Source organism: Carassius auratus, linkage group LG36F, assembly GCF_003368295.1.
Source record: "Carassius auratus strain Wakin linkage group LG36F, ASM336829v1, whole genome shotgun sequence".
Taxonomy (NCBI): Eukaryota; Metazoa; Chordata; class Actinopteri; order Cypriniformes; family Cyprinidae; genus Carassius; species Carassius auratus.
Window position 1 is genome coordinate 658,589 of NC_039295.1, and position 20,739 is coordinate 679,327.

At 36.9% G+C, this 20,739-nt stretch overlaps 1 protein-coding gene across 1 annotated transcript; it reads right to left on the bottom strand.

Annotated features, from left to right (window-relative positions):
- Positions 1-10,589: 10,589 nt before the first annotated feature.
- slc6a1b (solute carrier family 6 member 1b) lies at positions 10,590-19,151 on the bottom strand. The gene is made up of 15 exons (XM_026240751.1): positions 18,792-19,151; positions 17,645-18,003; positions 17,276-17,407; positions 17,018-17,118; positions 16,790-16,899; positions 16,383-16,515; positions 15,988-16,122; positions 15,792-15,895; positions 15,448-15,572; positions 14,955-15,067; positions 14,580-14,711; positions 13,617-13,719; positions 13,030-13,130; positions 12,778-12,945; positions 10,590-12,190 (listed from the first exon to the last, which is right to left on the bottom strand). The coding sequence occupies exons 2-15, from the start codon at positions 17,877-17,879 to the stop codon at positions 12,083-12,085; spliced, it is 1,800 nt and encodes a 599-aa protein (XP_026096536.1). The 5' UTR covers positions 17,880-18,003; positions 18,792-19,151; the 3' UTR covers positions 10,590-12,082.
- Positions 19,152-20,739: the final 1,588 nt, after the last annotated feature.

Consider the following 20,739-nt stretch of genomic DNA (forward strand, 5'->3'; position numbering starts at 1 on the left):
GATCACTCCCTGATTGATGAATACAATCAGCAGATAGGCCCATCTGGGAACTCCAGGAGGCGTTCCTAGAGGCGAGGGTACTGTCATGGTTGGTAAACCGTGATCTTGGGGTTTTGCACTATGTGGGTGGAGTATGTGTGTTTTGCGACCCTGATTGTTTCATGTGGGCATCTCCGGTAATTGTTCATCAGCACCAGCTGCCACTCATTACCCTTCCCTATATATTGCCCTGTCTAGCGTCTTGTGTTTGTCAGAGCATTGTTACTCATTCCGTGTCTCATGTTCTGCCTTCCTTGTGTTTGTTTCTCGTCGTTGGATTGTCCTGTCTTCCCAGAACCCCGTCCACTCCACCTCATCACTGGATTACACCACTTACCATCATGACTCTTTCCCCGCAGTTCCTGTGTCACAATCTCCTGCTGCCAACTCACCATCGCACCCCGGATCATTTGTGAGCTCTGCCTCTTCCTGGACTTTGCATTCCCATCAAGACTACCAGTATCACCTGTCTTCGTGTTCATTGTTTGTTTTCTATTATTAAAAATGTATTAACTCGCACTTGCTTCCTCCCACTCATTTGACGAATCGTTACACTTCAAAGCTGAATTTTTTATATCATTACTCAAGTCACACGATCCTTCAGAAATCATTCTAATATTCTGATTTGCTATTCAAATTATTATTATTATTATTATTATTATTAAAAAATGTTGAAAATAGCTGAGAATAATTTTTTTTTTTTTTTTTTTTTTTGATAAAGTGAAAGAACAGCATCATTTGTATCATGATTATTGTAGTATTTATCATCGCGTGTGTGCTAAATAAAAGTTTGAATTTTGATATATATTGACTCCAAGCTTTTAATGGTATAGTGTATTTTGTTACTATTGGAGTAAGACTGGACTAATGATGCTGAAAATTTAGCTTTGATCACAGGAATAAATTCAATTTTAAAATATATTCAATTAGAAAGCAGTTATTTTAAATATCAAAAATAGTTAACATTTATTACTGCTTATTTCACAATATACTGCAAATGCAACTTTATGTATTTTGGATCAAATAAATGCAGGCTTGGTGAGCAGAAGTTCAATTCTTTACAAAAACATGAAAAATCTTACTGTTCCAAAGCTAAGAATATAATAGCTATGAGATATATAAATAAACAAAACATAAATTTTTTTTATAAAATAAAAATATTCCTCCTGGCATTGTGAAACATTTAGATGATGTGAATGAAGCTTCATAATGTTTCAGTTGATTATACATTTAGTCAGGAATTATAGTTTGGAAAAAGTCTAACTAGCAAAATGTGTACAAGTTATGTGAAAACTAATACAAGTTGATAAAAAATTAAAATAAAAACTTACTCATGTTTATGATCTCTTCTGGATCAAGCTTCTTTATTCTTTTTTCTGAGGAAAATCCAAAGCTTATTCCTCTCAGCGCGTCTTCTTGGGGTGAATTATGTATTATTCCTCTCAGCGCTAAGCAAACAGTAAAATAAAAATAAAAAAACTTGAAGAACAGTCTCGCTGCTTTGTTTGCTGTGGTATGGCCATTTACAAGCCTTGAGCTTCACGTTGTCTAATGTAATATCAATAGCGCGCTCAGTGTGTGGGCATGGTCACATTAGATATAATGAAGGGAGACGTGAAAGACTGGACATTGTTTTGTTTTCATATGGATTACTTTATCACAGAATATTTGTTTTGGATAAAACTTAGTTTAAAAGTAGACATGTCAAGCCTACTATAGATATCTCTCTCATGTCTCTTTGTTTTTTTATTTGCTGAGTTACGCTTCATTTTAATGACGCTTTTCTAAATGAAGATCACGCAGACTAAGGCGGCAGACAGCGCACCCTGTTTGTTTTCTTTATTTTGTAAATGGACAAAGTTTTGTTGTTGTTATGTGTGTATGCAACTAAAAGTAGACCCTTTACAGATCGATTGATGTATTGCTGTTATCTCTACGATCAAAACTGAAAGTTTAATTAAAGTTATTTTCGGGGTAATCAGGAAAGGATTCCACAAAACGCGTATCCGCGTTGGTCGACTCCAGCATTCCTTGGACTCTGTCACTATCCACCCTGTCATGGCCCATTTCCTCTACTCTATAAACTAATACTTTAAGCTATAATCTGATACATTCTTAAATGCTTTTATAATCACTTTAATAATGACTAATGGATTTTTTCTTGTCCATATGTTGTAGAATCTTGTAAGAAGTTTTTCGTCTGGTGGGTATTTAATTTTCTTCTTTCTTTTGGGGTAGGCTCCACCCTGCCTTCGTCTTCAGCAGGAATAGCTGGAATCTACAACATCTGATTCAAGCTACGGATGGTGCCTATGCCAAAAATGTTTTTTTATTGGTTTTGTGAATAAATACTGTTGAGTTCTATCTTCAGCTCCTGAGTCTTTCTGGTAGAAATGGAAGCATCAGCACAAGTTCTACTAGGAAGACTTAATGCCACGTCATATTACAATTAACTCAACATGAGGAATATAAAAGCACTCTACTACACCTTCATTGTGTTTGCAGATACTGCGGCAACTTTTCCCTCCCTTCCCAAATCTGCAGACAGGCTCTGACTTTTTATATTGACAAATTACACTGTGTATGATGGAACAGCTCTTTAGCTCTCCAAGGCCCTTACTTATGCAACTCCTCAAATACCAATGAACCCAAATAAGTATTTGAGAAAAAAATAATAATAATTCCAACTTGGACCACAATACCTTCATCATCTTGCATAATGCAGATATTCAGACAGCACCAAAATGGCCTCCATATGGAGTAGACACAGTGCCCTAAAAGTATCAACAATACAGTGCAGCACATTCACAGGTTTTGTACTCCATAATCTGAGTCAGATGTATCCAATAAATGTATATAGCTTGGGAGGATTTTGAGAACAGTTTGAAAACCTTTGATTAAGAATATTCCCCTTGAGACAATGTTGGGAGATAATAGGAGCACATGTTTATAAGTCAAAGTAAAGCTGTTTCTAAAGAGGCTGTGCTTAATGCATTGATGAATTGGCATGAGCTCTGTGTATCTCCTGACCAGTGTTCCCATTGCATCACTAAGTGATTCAGTTTTTAAGGGACGATTTTGAAAGGGAACTATGAATCATTCTAACGAACCTGCTTTTCAGTTTCCCCTTTTCCCAGATGTTTCAGTTTGCTCAATCATTTTCCTGATATTGTGGTAATAGAGTGGCTAGCTGCTAGTTCATTAATGCTGCTGTCAGACTGTAATTAGAATAAGCTCAGTGCACCGTCTGTCAGTCTACTGATGAGAGACGGCTCCTGACAGACAGGCTCTGACAGGCATGACATCACTGACTGCATCCCCTGGTTCCCGCCTCAAATGTCCCATGCTGTGGATACAGCAGTCTGCTCCATCAGCTGAGCTTTCACCTGCGATCAGTGCACTGTCTCTGCACAGCAGCTCACTGATTGGCAGCATTAATTACAGTGAGCCGCCAGCTCTTCATGTTCGCACCCAAGCCTGTGCTCTGACCTGACGTGTCTTTCCCTTTCCGAGCCTGGCTTTCAGTCTGACTGATGCGTTTTAACATTGATCTGGTCACTATTTAGAGAGCAGTCTATAGGTGTAATAGCGACTGTGGCCACACCTTTTTGTTGATTACTTTTTGGCAAAGATTGCAAAAGCCAAAGTCATGTAGGACTTTAATTGTATTAATAATAATAATAATAATAATAATAATAATAATAATAATAATAATAATAATAATCAAGATGTCTGCTTTGAATTAATTTATTGTTATACAAATTATTCATGTCAGGTAATGACACAAATATGCAATCTATAATATTTCTATGTTACATAGAGAGAGTTTTTTTAACTGAAAACAATGACGATTATCTGCCTTTACTAATCCTCTGTCTAATAATATTCTGGGTTTAAGTGAAGTTCTAATAAGAGCATTTGTAAAAAAAAGAAAAAAAGAAAATTCTTTTTGACTTTGCACAATTACAAAGTTTTTAGCAGTTTCACTTGTGACCTCCAGGGCAAAGCAAGCACAGCCCTTTTATGGGAAACATTCAAATTCTGTTGTTATGGAATGCTTCATGTAATGGGTCCAACTGGATTCAACTCAATCACTCAGATTTTATTTAGCTTACCAGCAGTGTTTTAGGTATTTAAAATATACAGTCATTTTTAAAAATAACATGTTTCCAACCACGTTTCCACCAGTGATTTATGTTGCAACACCTGCCCTTCTCTTTCTGTTCTTTCTAAACATCACTGTCTTCACTTTTTGCAATAAGGTTTAAATTTTAGTAACTTGGAAAAGATACAGTTAAATGAAAACTTACTTTGTAATGTACCTTGTATCGTTAGTTTCGTACAGCTCTTTAAAACCTGTGAACAACTTCAGTTATCTTTCTGTTTACGCTTTAATTGATCCCCTTTCAGTAAGCTAGTGGTGTCCATCAGTCAGCATTCCCTGCTGGTTTAGTTGATGACAGCAGAAAACCTCACTCTGACAGTATTTCATGCTTTCACATTTCACTTCAGTGTCCACATCAGCAGTAAAAAAAAATATATAGCTGCTTTCCTATTAATTTCATTGTTAGCTGAAATAAATTTATTGAAATAATTCTTGAACAGTTAAGGCAGGATGGTTCGGCCAGAATCTTTTAGTGGCATAAGGCCTTACTTGTATGAATATAGAAAAACAAAACACACACATAGTGTTGACATTAAGGGTTTATTTGAGGAATTCATAAAATAATATTTTTATTTTTGCATTCATTTATATTTTTGCGTGTTCATTCTGCTTCAAGATAATAATTTATGATGATTGTGGAAGTTGCATTTTCTTTGAGCTCCTTATATATTAGGTGACTAATGTAGTATGTCGAAGGCTCTCAGAGTGTGTGTGCAGCACTAGAACTAAATAGTAGGAGGCAAATGGAGTTGCCATCACTCAATCTCACAAGTGATTAGACAGGCAAAGACTGTGGTTTGCTCCCAGCTGTTTTCCCTCGCCCTTGGGGGGAATATTTTAGTGTTTTTGACCTATCAGAAGTGTAAGAGTAAATGATTGGCTCATTATGAACACCTAGTGTTATAAATTCAATATGATATGCCCACAGTAAGTAAATAAATCAATTATATAAAATAAAATAATGTTTTATTCATATGACCCCTTTAAGATATCAGTGTTTCAGAACAAGTAGTCATATAAACAAATCTTAAATGAAATCAGATGAAAAACTCCTCAATTATGCTTTAATTTCAGTGAAAGTGCTGGGATGACTTACTTTTTAACAAAATGTTGAATAAGTTAAACGATTCAATGACTCACTTGTGCAAAACTGTATTTATTTTATATAATTCAGCTATATTATACAAGTAAAAAATAAAAAATAAATAATTAAATAAGGTGCTACCCTGAAGGGATATAATCAAGGTTTTCAGACTCACTAGAAACTAAAAGACAAGTATGTTGGAGCTAAACTGATAGTTTAGTTGGTTGAGCCAAAATGAAAGCCGCTGTAAATTTCTCTACAAACATACTGTACACCAGTGAACTTATTAGAAAATTATTACTGCGCAACTGCATCTGTGTTGCAGTTCCATGTGTTACGTATTTCAGCAAAACCAACTGTTAATTTTTGATTTAATGGAGTATGTTGAATGATCTCTCCTGAGATTGTGTCTGCTTTACTTTTAAAGGATTAGCTCACTTCCAGATTAAAAAATTCCTGATAATTTACTCCTATGCCATCCAAGATGTTCATGCCTTTCTTTCTTCAGTCTGAAAGAAATCAAGGTTTTTGAGGAAAACATTCCTGGATTTTTCTCTATATAATGGACTTCGATGGCAGCCAATGGATTGAAGGTTCAAGCTTCAACACGGCTTCGAAGTGCTCTACACAATCCCAGAAGTGGAATAAAAGTCTTGTTTTATGGAATGATCAGCCATTTTCTTTAAACAATAAAAATGATTCACTTTTTAAGCACAAATGCTTGTCTTGTACCAGCTTAACCTCACGCATTACATAGTCACATTGAAAAGGTCTTTTTTTCATACATGAGGTAAGCTGTCCTTGAAGAGCTCGCCCAAGTGAGAAATATGCTGTTGCTGTAAGATCTCAATTGCCAAAAATCCCATTGTGTTTGATGTAAAATTAATTAGACTAAATCAACAACAACAACAACCAACGGTTGTAACTGTATATTTTCATTGACTCAAGCAAAGCAAATTTTAAAAGTCCACTGAAAACATATCTTCTTACATTTTTGGTCATAGACATAAGATGTATGTTATACCTATCAATATGCCTAAGTGGTAAATAATAATAATAATAATAATAATAATAATAATAATAATAATAAAGTTTATAAAAACAAATATCAGGAAAATAATTAAACAATAAAATCCTCAGAACATTTTGCACATTCTGAAGATTTTATTTTTACCTTTGTTTTTCCGTATGCTTGTGTCAGTTAAAGTCCATCTCTGATTTTATTGTTATTTGAAATATTGAAACATTATTTACCAATATTTATGGATATTTTTGTTCTTTTCAGTTTTGTTTTGTTTTTTTAATCATTTTGCCTGTGCTAATGCCAACTACATGTATTTTATTGGAATTTTAACGTTTACCCTCATTTGCTTTAATAAATCTATTTTACACTAGGTACAGTTACACTAGCTATACAGCTATAAAATGATGTGGTCTTTGTTAATATGCTTTCATTCTGTGGGCAAGGCTTAAAAATAAATAAATAAATACACAGACACAGATGAAGAACTAACCGCACGTGACATTTCCAACATAATCAGGTAATGTGGAAAGCATATGAATTGCACAGCTAGTATATACATAATTTTGGACCTTCAACCCATTGGCTGCCATTGAGGTCCTCTATATGGAAATCCTGAATCCTGTTTTCCTCAAATACCTTAATTAATTTGGGACTGAAGAAAGAAAGACATCTTGGATTACATGGGGTTGAGTAAATTATAAGGAATATTTGTTTTCTGGAATGAACTACTTCTTTAATTTTGATACCACACCCTTCCTCCGTCAAAGAAACTCTTCTCACGCAGGAGGAACGTTGATATAAGCTTGTGTGTGTGGAAACCCACAGCATTCAAGAGTTTTCTGTTCAGGTACAGTGCCATATGTTCGATGAATTGCACTGTTTAATGGCACTCTCAATGGGTTTGGTTTGGGTCGGCTCTGCTGAGCAGGTGTATGGGTTCCAGTCTCTGTTTTATTCTATTACACCCAAGTAAATTCTATTGTCACTGCAGAATCTCACATTTATCTAGAAGAAGGGCAGCATTTAACGATTTAACTTTTAAACCAAGTAACATATTAATATATATTTTGCCTTTAATACATATATTGTGTGGTAACTGTTATAAAAAAAAAATAAGTCCAGTGAAACTATGGTTTACAGTGAATTTAGAAACTGCACTGGTACACTGGTTGCATGTTGGTTTTTTACCAACACACCACAACCAGGCCAGCCAAAACATCAGATTCTCATGCAGGGAACCAGCCAAAAAAAAAAGCAACTGCAAAAGCTAATTCAGTTTATCTGACCCTTCTCTGAGTTACTTTATAATCAATTAGCAATTAAAGAAAAGCCAAATCAGTTAACTCGGCCGGTGTAACTAATTTCTCTTTTTAAGCCATGTTACTGCTATTGTGTGCTTCTGATGCTAGCATCGCCGGAGGGGCTGGTCTCTCCTGGGGTGCCAAACGACCACACAAGTACTGCACACAAGTTAATTGCTCAGTTAAAATCTGGCTAACAAATTAGTAGTTTAAATTAGAACAATTATTAGAAATTAGTAGTTTAAAAATGAGCCATAGTTTTGTCATGTGACACACCATGGTGCAGCACATATTTTTGTAAAGTTCATTCTGTGAAGTGTTCATACAACAAATAGTTCTCTTCTCATGTCCAATTTTTTATATATCCTCAAGTGCTTTGTTCATTTGATTTCAGTAATAAACAAAAGATGGGAATGGTTCTGGCTGGCCGTCATTGCCTCTGTCATAATGTGAGGGAACTCTCTGTTAAAACAGAACAACACACGAGCAACTAACCAGAAATCTGTGCCTCTCAAAATGTGCTGGAGTGCTCCCTGGAATATCAGTTTTTGACAGTACCATCTTCTCCCCCAGTATGTATCGAAATTAGTCATTCCTTGTAAACAATACAATAAATAAAAACCTTGCAAAGAACTGAGTCACCCAATCTGTAATCTTTATACAGTCTACATACTCTTTCAAAATGACTTCATACAAAAATTATGAATGGATACATGAAAAAAAAAAGAACTATTTTACAGAGCGTGGATCATCAGCTGTAACTAACCAGAATAGAAACAGCACTGGTCCATTCAACATCAGCAGAGGCAGTGGAGAATAAGGACATTTCTTCATCCTAGCTTTTACAGCACTGACTGTGAAAAGCAGGGAAATTGATTTGTCAAATGAAAGGAAAAAAATAAATTATGACAGGGAATCCATAGTGTCTGAAACAAATAAACTACCCATTTAAAATGACTAATTAATGAAAAGGGTACTTGCAGAAATGTGACATGGCAAAAAAAAAAAAAAAAAAAAAACCCTCTCTGGCAGTATTGATACTAAATGATCTTCCTTTTATCCCTCATTTGTCCTCTGTAGTGCCATCATGAAGCAGTCTGTACATCAGCGAAACTAACAGAGAACAGATTAGACATTCAGCAGCTGTCAGTTCCACAGTTTTATGTGCCATGTGTGTAACATCAAGATACAATTGAAATAATTTGAATTAATGCCTTAGCTAACAGTGAATGTCCTGGCCTACCATGTGCAAAACACTGATAAGAGCATACATCCGGTGTGTGTGTGTGTGTGTGTGTGTGTGTGTGTGTGTGTGTGTGCGTGTGTGTTTGGACAGACCCGGTTCATTATCTACACAACATTCAGGACTGATGACGGAAATGGCTGACAGTATTGCTGCTTGAAATGTGATTCAGATTTGACAAATATATTGCAGACACCTACATAACTATAACTATACATTTTGTGATAAAGAGCTGCTATAATAATAATAACAAATATAATAATAAGGATGATGATTTTTAAAAAGAGTCAGTGTTGAATTTTGAGTCTTTGCTGTTTGGCTTTAAGACTTGGCTCTTTGTGAAAAACAGATTTACAATTATAGTTTGCACGCTGCCTGAAGTAAATTACTTCCAACACATCTGTCACTGGTTCAGGACTGAAGACTCCAGGGAGAGACTCTGACATGAATCCTCCTCCAAATGTCTCGTCCCTGATCAACCCCCCACCCAGACTAGTTTTAACATGCCAATTGGATCCACGAGCACAAGCTATTATCTCACAGCGGTAGAACATTTGGGCCACGGGGAACGGCAGAATACGGAATTCTACAATGTAACCTCTGGGCTCGATCATATGGATATCAGTTAGAAACCAAATAATTGAGGAACAGCTTTCCAATGAAATTACATTTGTGATTGCTATAAAAATTAAATAAATAATTAATAATAAAAAAAGGTTATGTAGAATTATTATTATTATTATTTTCTGTAAGCGTGCTCTTAATAATTTAGTTGCATGATCAGGGACGGTAAATTAATCATGTGTTTATTTGTTCGATTTGACAATCAGAACTAGTTTAATGATGGCGCTCCATTGGGACTGTGATGCTGAAGGAGATTAATTATCCACTTTGGACAGAACCCATCAGGGCATCTATTAATCCAAGATTAGGTCAAAGGAAAGCATTAGGAAAGCTTCCTGTCTCATGTGCATAATCCCCAGACTGTGAAATGTGAGCAATCTTATACTACATTAAGTAATAATACAAATAATAATAATAAACAGCTGAATATTAATAATGCTTCCCCCACTTAAATGTCTATCAGAGTGTTTTTTTTTTTTAGTTATTTATTTTTAATCTAATAATATGTCTGTATTTAAATGCACAGTCTTAGGTTTAAGCGCACCTTTATTATGCCAAAATCAAAATGTAATATCGTTTGGACAAGCACCAAATAATAATGGACACAAAATGGCACACATTATAATCTATAGTACTTAATTTTTATTTTATTTTAATCAGATAACACATGGCAATCATGCTTTTATATAACACCATCTAAAGACATTTATTATATATATATAGATTTTTTTTTCTTTTTCTTTTTTACATATCAATATTTTACATTAGGCCCAAACAGTTAGAAATATACAAAACAATATTTTCTTTGACTAGACATATGATCTATTCTCTTATAATCTTCCATAATTGTTATTCATTTGTTATTATTACTAATCTTTTTTTATATTTCAGAAAGATATGTGCTTTATATAGTTTCTGAGATCGATGCATTATTGCAGTAAACAGCAAATAATATAAGGTTCATCAACAAGACAAAAACCTCAAAACGGACATTCACAGGTACTTTTACACGGTACAGTTTTACAACATTGTTTCAGAGAGAAATCTGATGAATGGTAAATTTATACAATTTCACGAAAAACTCTTATTGATTGCACTTTCTTTTTTTCTTTTTTTTTCATCAGACATCTTGCAGAGAATAAATCGACTAATTAATCCAGATCTCTGTCACGTGTAGCTGCCGTCGAAGCAAACTAACAGTGCTCTTTTTCGGATACCTTTGTGGCTTGTCAACTTAAAGCTCTGTGCTTTTCACCAGTGGCGTTTTAAAAAATAAAACAGTGGAAATAAAACAGTCATTTTTCTCGGTCTCTCTCTCTCACACACACACACACACACATATACTGTATATCCCTTTATATGATTCCATGTAGATTATTTATTGCCCATCTATAGTCTGTAGATTTAAAAAGAAAACAGCATAATTTCTCCTTGACATATTTTCGTTTGAACAACGGCTCTGTCAGTTTTTGACACAGAGTGCTGGTTTGTCAACGATGTCTGACAAAATGACCCTAGAAACCATGGCAACAGACTATAGCTTTTGCTCAGAAGTGATTATTTGCTGAAGGCTCCTCACAGCTATAATCGTTTTTTGATCCAGGAAAGCAAATTTTGGTCACTTTCGCCATTTTTTCCTGAGGAGTGGCATGCAAATGTGGTGAGCAGGATTAACAGTGGTTTCACGGGGTACGTCTGCCCCCAAAAATGAATTTTCGGACCCTGTGCAGTGATACGGTGCGACGTAAAACAGTTTTTCAGATCTGTCAGTAGCATAAACATGAATTTGGTCCTTCTTACTCTTACATAGAAAACGTACTAAAATGATCCTAAAAAACACATACAAAGTTATTTTGTCTTAGAAAGTAAAAAAAGGAAAAAAAAATAGTAACAGTCTTTTTTGATGTCAATTGGCCCCAGCAGCTGGTAATTCATCACTGCCTGGGACGTTTGTAAACCAAATCCATACTGGTCTTGTGCTTTCAGGGTTTGCCCGAGGGCTAAACGGGAGAAGGGCTATTAGAAACTGTAGCGTCTTGAAAAGTGTCGTCTGGCTACGCAACCTTGACATCCAAGGTTCATCTTGCCCCGTTGCACGCTCCCATATTCTCGCTCCCTGCTTTATTCTAGATATATAAATGTGTATATATATATATTTATATACTTTTTTTTTTCAGATACAATCAGATACAATTCAATTCTAACCTACAACTGTATTTTTAATACATTAATTACATGTAATATCAAATTAACACGGTGGTGTTGAAATTACATTGGGATGCCAAATCTCGAATTATCACTTAAATTAAATCCTCTGGTTACACTGTGACCCTTTCTTCTTTTTCTTTTTTAGAAAGACTAATATCTTGCATATGAAATATAGATTAACCCTAGAACATCGCTGGACAGATATTTTGGACCCTATGTACTGTATATATGTACCAAAACAATTCAAACTGTAATCAGGTTGGTTTTCCCTCGGAGGTAGGTGAATATACTCTAGACATGGAAGTCCTTGGTTGTGATCAACCATGATTACTCTTTTATTCTCTCTCTGAACGTTGACCTTTGATAATTGGTGGTGAAGCGGGGGGAGGGCGGTCTAGATGTAGGCCTCGTCATTGGCTGGAGTGGGGTTTTCAGGTTGCTGTTCTGGTCCGTTCTCTTGAGTCCGGACCACCACCGTGGGCTGAGTCATGATCCGAAGGCGCTGCAAAAGGGAAGGAAAATCATCAGCTGCCATTCCAGGTCACACAAACTATTCCTGCTGAGCAAAGAAACTATAAAAGCACAAATCACGGCCCCTTGATTGGTACAATTAGGAAATCAAGATGCAATCAAAGCCAAATCCAAACTTTTACATCCCTGGTGGGAACCTGAGATTCGAGTGTGTCAGGGATTATTACAAGCTTCATCCATGAGACTCATGCTGACTTGGGACTGGGGCTCTTTGTTCCTAATGACTAGTCTCAGAAACGTGATTCAGAGATAGAGAGGTACGCTTCATGCGGCGAAAAACACTCTAGTGAAAAAAGACCCCAAAAAACTCCTGTCTAATTCGTTTCAGTCAGTCCAAGTCACTGATTGCATGCTCAAATGGCAAGAACTGAAGACTAATTGATGCAATTAGAATGAATCCAATGGCCACGAAATAGAAACAGTGCATGCTTCACCCCATGCTAAAACATCTACATTAATAATGCATGCAATCTAAATCAATTACTCTGTCGTCAGCTGAGATACTTTCATGTTCCCTGACAGATGCACCTGTGGCTGTGAGGAAAATGCAAGCGTTACCTCTTTATATGAGCCTTTCAGGGTGAGGAACAAGTAGACCATGTATCCTGGGATAAGAATCATGGACGACAGGGCCATGCACCAGCCTACACCTTGCCCCCACTTTGGGAACACATAATTGTTCATTTTAAGCGGGACCATCTGAACGGCACTGAACAGGAACACACCCTACGACAGAAGGAACAAACAGTCATCCCGTGTTTCCACCTTAGGAGTGCTTCTAGTACATAAAGACCCCATAAAACCACCTACCGCCACAATCAGAGGGGTGAATGCGACCCAGCACAGCTTCCACCAAATGCAGGGCTTGTATCCAATCATCTCCTCAATGTTGCCGTAGAATTTATTGACACCTGCAGTAGGCACAGAATAAAAAATCACGCGGATGGTCATACGTTACTGCAAAACAACGCACGAGCGGTTTGCTGAGGATTATTGCCGGGTGGAAGCCTGCTATATGTGCGCCCCCTTCATAAATGCAAATAGAAAATCATGCAGTAGTTTGCATAATCAAGCCTGCCGTGCACAACAATTAAAATTCCACAGGTACATATTCATTCAGATCAACTGAGTGTGAAAATGAGTCTGGCAGTGAGATTAGCATGAATTATAAAGATCTTTGATAATAATTAGCATGCGTTACGCGTTATGTCTGGATGTGAAGAATAAAAGCGAATGAATTAATACAAAACAAAACAAAAATGTTGCATGTATTCATTTAATTAATATAAATACGGCATGCATTTTGTTTTTTACATTTTATATATATTTAGTTTGAAAGGCATGCTAAATGTCACGCCATAAATTTACTGAATTATTAGACAAAGCTGCATATTTACCATAGAACCAGGATATGGAGATGCATTCGAAGAACACCAGGAACAGCAGACACATTCCACTGGCAGAATAATAGTCGAACAGTTTGAACACATAGAGGCCACCCTGTTGAGAAAAGAATTGCAATGATTAGCGAGAGATGTGGTTCATTTATATGGGTTTCGAAAACCAGCTCTTTCATATCGTTATCTGTGTTTGGGTTTAAAGAGGCATGGTAGCAGCAATGAGCATTAACGAAACTAGCTTTCTCTTCCCTGCTGTGAGTCACAAGATTGCCTTGAAAAGTATATAGTATTTGGGTTAGGATTATACATAATTGCACATCCAACGGTTCAAATGTTTGTGAGCATCTCCGTGATTTGCTGTATTAACACAAGTGCATGTGCTCTTTATTAAAGTCAAGATGGAAAGATGTTTTACTTCTGTAATGTGAAATATTTTTAAGGTAAACTGCTTGCGCAGAAAGGAAAACAAATCAAATACAAACGAACTGGGTCATGAAAAGGGTCAAGTGACTGATGAATGGTATACAATCACACCATATATACTGTCTCACCCAAGACACACCAGAAACATCTCATTCTATCAGTTTTCTGTGCGTAATCTAGTCTATATATTTGTATTTTTATTATTTAGTGTATTATCTGTTAAGTTATGGTTGGAATTAATGTATTTGTTCTCCTGCAGTCTTCTCTAGCGTTTATATAACACTGTGAGGTTATATAGTGGTTGAACACTCCATAGTCATTACATTTCCCAGTAAAACCACTCGAATGTTTCTGTCCTCTGAGGTGATCCTACTTTATGCAACTTCAAGAGCTCTTATTCCACTCTCTGTATGTATCTTTACCATATATTCCATTACATACAAAGCTTTAGAATAAAATCGTGATCAGCCTCCATTTTCTACTTTTCATAAGGTGATGTGAAATCCATAGAAAGATGAGGAGTATGTGTGCATTTACCTGTGTGATGTTTGACAGGCCAATCAAATAAGACACGAAGCAGACAACGGCGATAAAGATCTCTCGTCTTCCTCGTAGAGAGCGGGGGAACTCATCAATGAGAGCAGTGATGAATCCCTCCACCGTACAGAACTACACAGCATAAAAAGCATTTATTCCCAAAGATATATATGATAATTAAAAGAAAAACACTGAAAGGATATCTAAACGACCTTGTTGTATTCAAGTCAGAAATACTGGCTGAATTTGGAATAGCATGCCACTATACGCTATTCTGAATTCAGCCGATATTTAATACCTGATTTGACATACTATTACTACACAGATATGGATGCCAGAAGACACATGCATGCACGTGTGAAACATGCTCTTTACCTGACTGTCAATGCCAAGCATAAGCAACATGGAGAAAAACAGGATTGCCCAGAGCGGTGAGATGGGCAGCTGTGTGACCGCCTCTGGGTAGGCTAAGAACGCCAGCCCTGGCCCTGAGATCAGAACAGGTTTACTTAGCTTTAGAATATCTGCATTATGGCATAGACACAAATACATGTTATATGCTGTTTGAACAATACACCTCCAATGTCGGTTTTGGTCACTTTTATGCATAGCACAGAAATCAATAGTTGTTTTAATTACAACTTATGTTATCCGAGATTTGAAATATTAGCAACCCTGTTACCATAAACCCTAAAATAAGCAAGATGCATACTTTTATGTACGTAAATAATATTTTGTACGTTTTTTTTTTAATAATTGCTGTGGATGCAGCTTTGATGTTTGATGTAGCCACCTCTCCATGTCACAAATTTAAGAGATTGCATAAAGTATAGTACAGTATGATCCTAATGAATTCCATCATTATTACCTGAGGCAGCCACGTCTGCTATGGGCCGCTTTGTGATGTGGGCCATGAAACCTACGATAGAGAAAATGACGAATCCGGCGAACATACTGGTGAAGGAATTGATGCAGCAGACGATGATAGAGTCTCTGAGAAGCAGACGAGAGCATGTAATTGTTTAGTAATCCTAAATAATAATTTATCCTATTATCTATGTGTTGTATTGAGAGTAACGAGGAAGCCTTTTTTGTAGGCAAAAACGCTTGGCTGTTTTGAAATACAAAATTGTCACGCGTGTGACTGATTAAAGATGCATATTAAGGATAACATTTAAACGCCCTTTAATAAATCTTACAGTTGCTGCATACTTGTAAACATTATTGTTGAAAGGGTTGTAGCTCCCGAGGGCGATCAGAGAGCCCAGGCCCAGACCGTAAGAGAAGAAGATCTGAGTGGCTGCATCCAGCCACACCTAAGAGAAAAGACGAGACATGGTCCAAATCACCAAATTATACGCCTGTGAACACACGTCTATTACCGTATGATAATTACAAAGCGCTCTACCTCGGATTCTTTCAGCTTGCTGAACTCAGGCGTGATATAGAACAAAATGCCTTCTTTCGCTCCAGGCAGCGTCACTCCACGGATGAACAGAATAAACAGCATGAAGTATGGGTATGTTGCTGAGAAATATACCACCTGAAAGACATATCAACAGCCTTAAGAAAAATAAAAAAAGCATGTCTGCTTTGATATTATGCGACACTGCGCCGTGATTCTATCAGACGAAAAACGACAATTAGGAAGCTCTTTGAAACCATGACAGGCTTCCATTATTTAGGAGATTCTGATCCCAAATCCTTGATTTTGAATATTCAGAGCTATATTTAATTTCTGAATTTGTTAAAAACAAATAGCATGGTCGAATATCATACTGTGATGTGTAAGGGCATTCTTACCTTTCCAGTCCAGCCTACTCCCTTCCAGATACAAAAATAGACCAGAACCCAGGCAATGGCCAGTGTTATTGCTAGTGGCAGTCTTATCTCTCCCGGCTTTTCCAAACCATCAGTCAGTTGATGCATGTTACGTCTGAGCGAGAAAGGGGAACAAATATTATTAGAGAACGTAGATGTAGAATTTATATCTGTCAGTCTATTTAACTCACTAACAGTTTGAAATAGAGCCTGTCTAATTGCCGATGCAAAACATTCAGCTAGGGATGTTTGCCAAAAATAGCACAATAGCCGCATTTTTGTAAAACAACAGTGGTTGGTTTGCACAGCCGAGGACAAAGGCAAAGTGTTTGTTGCTAGAATACGAAATTCCAGAGTGTTTCGAAAAACAAAAAACAATCAGCCCTTACTCCCAGAACTCCACCACGGCGCTCGTCATATTGGCGGTGTTTGCCATGCTGTAGTTTGAGAAGCATTTTTCTGTATTCCAAGGGTTGTCACACGATTTCCAGGGGAGATCCTGAAAAAGGAAATTTCAATTTCAAACAGGAAAATCCCTGAGACAGCACTTCAAGAATCTAGACAACAGTCACTGCCATTTCCACATTTGATAACTAAAGTGGAAAACATGTACTTACTGTGGTGAATGAGTTATACAGGTAGTAAATTGCCCAAGCGATTATGACTATGTAGTAAATGTTGAGCCAGAACGACAGGACTGCTGCTGCCAGGCCAACACCTACGGAGACATGTGCTCGAAAATAATTCTGTATTTCAGATCATTTTTGCCAAGGACACAGTACGACTGCGCTATAATGCAGTGGCACCGTCATTTACACGCTTCTAAAAAGAGCATGGAGTAATTAATTTGAGAGTTATTTGTGGTTCTTGATTACCTTTGAACATAGGGGCCAGTTTCCACACTCCAAGACCACCAATGGACGTGTACTGACCGAGGGAAGTTTCCAGAAGAAACAACGGGACCCCAGCAAATATGAGGGTCAAAAAGTAAGGAATCAAGAACGCCCCTATACAGAAAGAAGAGTAACATAACGAGACATATTCAAATATGCATCCGATTTTTAAATCCACTGCGCTTCCAATGATTGCGCGCGTGCTGGACAAAAAGCGTAGCCTACTTATTTGAGTGATTTCGTTCATTAAGAAATCTCTTTTATTTATGTATTATTCATTTATTTATGTGTTTAATCCTTTTGTTAAGAGGGGGGAAATGCATGGTAAAAACAACCAGGATTTTTCTTTACCTCCTCCGTTTTTTCCACATAGATAGGGAAATCTCCAGACATTGCCAAGTCCAATGGCATAGCCAACACAAGACAGAAGAAAGTCAAATTTTCCCTGCCATGTTTCTCTGTCGGGAAGTTCCTTTTTCTTCTGAACTTTCACCACCAGAGTTTTTGGTTTGTCGTTGGCGGTGGGCGCTTCGTTCAGCTCTGTTAAAACGTGTCCATCGGATGCTTTCGTGCCGTTCGTGGCCATGTCTCTGGGTTTGGTCCTGGCAGTCGGACGGAAGAGTTCAGCACCGGTCCACGTAGACAGCAGCTTCGCGGTTCGGTTAACCCACGACTAGAGTCAAAAAACGCTAAAGAAGCTTGACACTGACCTGAAAACATTGAGACAAAGCGAGTTTAGATATACACATTATTTCACCTGTGCTTGGTGTTCGTCGAAATGCATTCAGATGTCAATTCGTCAACACAATAATAACGTGACAAAAAGGAGTAAACAAAGCAAGATACAAATATCCAACAAAATAAAATACCAGTTCCGGGCGCGCGGCATAAAAAGCTCAGACAAAACGCGTCTGTCCACATCTCTTTATTTGAAATGGCTGAAAGAACCGATTTTGTACATTTCAGTTATCTAAAACTTTAACTGTGCCTGTGGTTTATTGCAGAATAGTTTGCAAATAATTTGCATTGAATACTCTGTTTAAATTATTTAACGGCTAAAGTTTTGATAATTTTCTCTCGAATCCAAATAACAGATCTTATCGTCGTTATCTCATACAGTTCGAATAATCTCCTCAGGTTATTACTTATTGTTTACATCCAAGTAAAATAAGCAAAGATCCGGGCGCTCGAAGCCTTCGCGCGCGCCGTCAGTGAGAAATGCGTGATCGAAAAGTCGCGCGAAACTGTCAACTATCAGATTATTACAGAAGCTTTTGAGCAGGATAAATGAATGCTTAACGAGTGCGAGACTAAAATATAGATAACAACGCAAAACAAATTAAATAAAGTCTGATAAGCGCGCACAAACATCGCGTTTCAATGAAATACAGCGTTAAAACAGTTTGTTTTATATCTTTAACTTTCAAACAGCTTTGCATATTATAACTACTAACACAAACGCATTTTGTTTTATATCAGTCAAATGTGATCTACTTACACTGGAACAGTTTTCCTGCCAGTTTGGTTGTGGCGGCGCGTATCCGTTGGTTCCTCTCCAAATCAGACACTTGGAATTTTACTCGTCCAAACCCATGCAAAATGTTTCCATAAAGTCAAGTGACGCAAACAGCTATCCTGAGGGGTAGAGTGAATGAGGGTCTGGTTGCCTGGTGCTGTCCAATTCAGTGGTGCTGAAGGACAGGGGGAAAGAGCCAGAGACACGAGCAGCTCCGTCTACCATGAGCGTCCAGAGATGTTACAAGAAGCACAGACCGTCACTCTCAATGTCAGCTCAAAGTCGACCCTCCCCGAACACAACATCTCCACCACTGAGATCCAAGACACTGGGCACCTTCTCCTCTCCACGCTTTTTATATGCTTTGTATATGTGTTCTTTTTTTTTTTTTTTTTTTTTTTTTTTTCAATTGGTCTTTGCGTGACACAGATCATGTGTTTTATCAGATGACTGACACTGCTCATTCACTTTAATTACTTTTTTGCAAATCATTTATTCATTCATCTATTTTATTTGTAATCTGTTTTGTTTTAATAAGTCTGTAAATGTGGAATTGCAGACCAAAGTACACCAAAATACAAGTAGGTTTACCTTGCAGTATGTTGAAGGATGTTACAATTTTAAAGCAGTCTTTCCAGAATTTGCTGGATAAAATAACTCTGTGCTTTTCACTTCAGGCTGATATATTGGCCAGGTTGATGCATTTTTAGATCATCAGCACTTACCAATGCATAGACAGGATTTTTGTTTTTAATTGAATTTTATAGTTGTTTGCTTTAAAAAAATTTTTAAAGAGTTACTTTGGTGTAAAAGTATTTTTTTAGCAAAGCTGGCAGAAATCTCAGCACGTTTGCTTTCATTTAATTATTAGATACTGACATTCAATCAGTCACTGGACACTCTGCTATCTGGATATCAGGGTGACTGAATAAATAAATAAATAAATAAATAAAACAAAATGACACCAGTAGCATTTATATAATACTCATCCATTTTTTTATTATTCTTTTTTATTTTATTTTTATTTTGCATGTGTGTGAGGGATCATGTGTTTGATCAGATGACTGACACTCTCACTTGTATCAATTTTCATAAATCATTTATCTGTTTTAATTGTGCAAAAGTGTGTGTGTGTGTGTGTGTGTGTGTGTGTGTGTGTGTGTGCTTATGTGTATGGTTTAATGATGCAATTATGCACACCAGTAATAAGTATTTATGATCATGTGAATATCTCAGAGTAATTTTGCACACAAAACATCGCTGACCTGGAATTACTTCTCTTCATGTTTATTTTCATAACTGGACAGAACTTTGCTAAAACAATGCACAACAGCAAATGTGTTTTGGGTTGAAAAAGGCCTGAACTAATTTACTCTCAGAAAAAAAACAAAAAAAAAAAGCGGTTTCCAAAGTGTCAGATTGGGATGACGATGCCAGTCATTCTCTGGATTCTGGTAAACAGTGATAAGGAAGTCAGTCAATGAGTAGAGTCTGGGGGTGGGAGATAAATTGAAAACTGGTCTTATAATCTTCTTAGCCGACTGTCTCCCAAAATAAAATACCCTTGCGGGGAAACCTAAAGGAACGCTCTGCACAGAAGTTAGCTCCTATACAACAATAATTTAGTAGTCTGTAATTAGATGTTAAAGCACTCACAGATCAAGAAGTCTTCAGACAAGATGATTATCATTGATTAAGAATGACAATGAAAATATTCAGAAGTAGGTCCAACTGCAACAGGAGCTGTCATCTCCAGCACTGCTGATGTTCACGCCATCCATCTTTGATGCTTCATAGTGTATGAAATCAAATCCGAATGGTGGTAGTAAGAAACATCTGTCTAGAGCTTCGGACTTTATAGTCTCCTTAAAAAGAATTACATTATCAAGGTGCATTGAACTGACATGAGTCTTTATAAGACTACAGATTG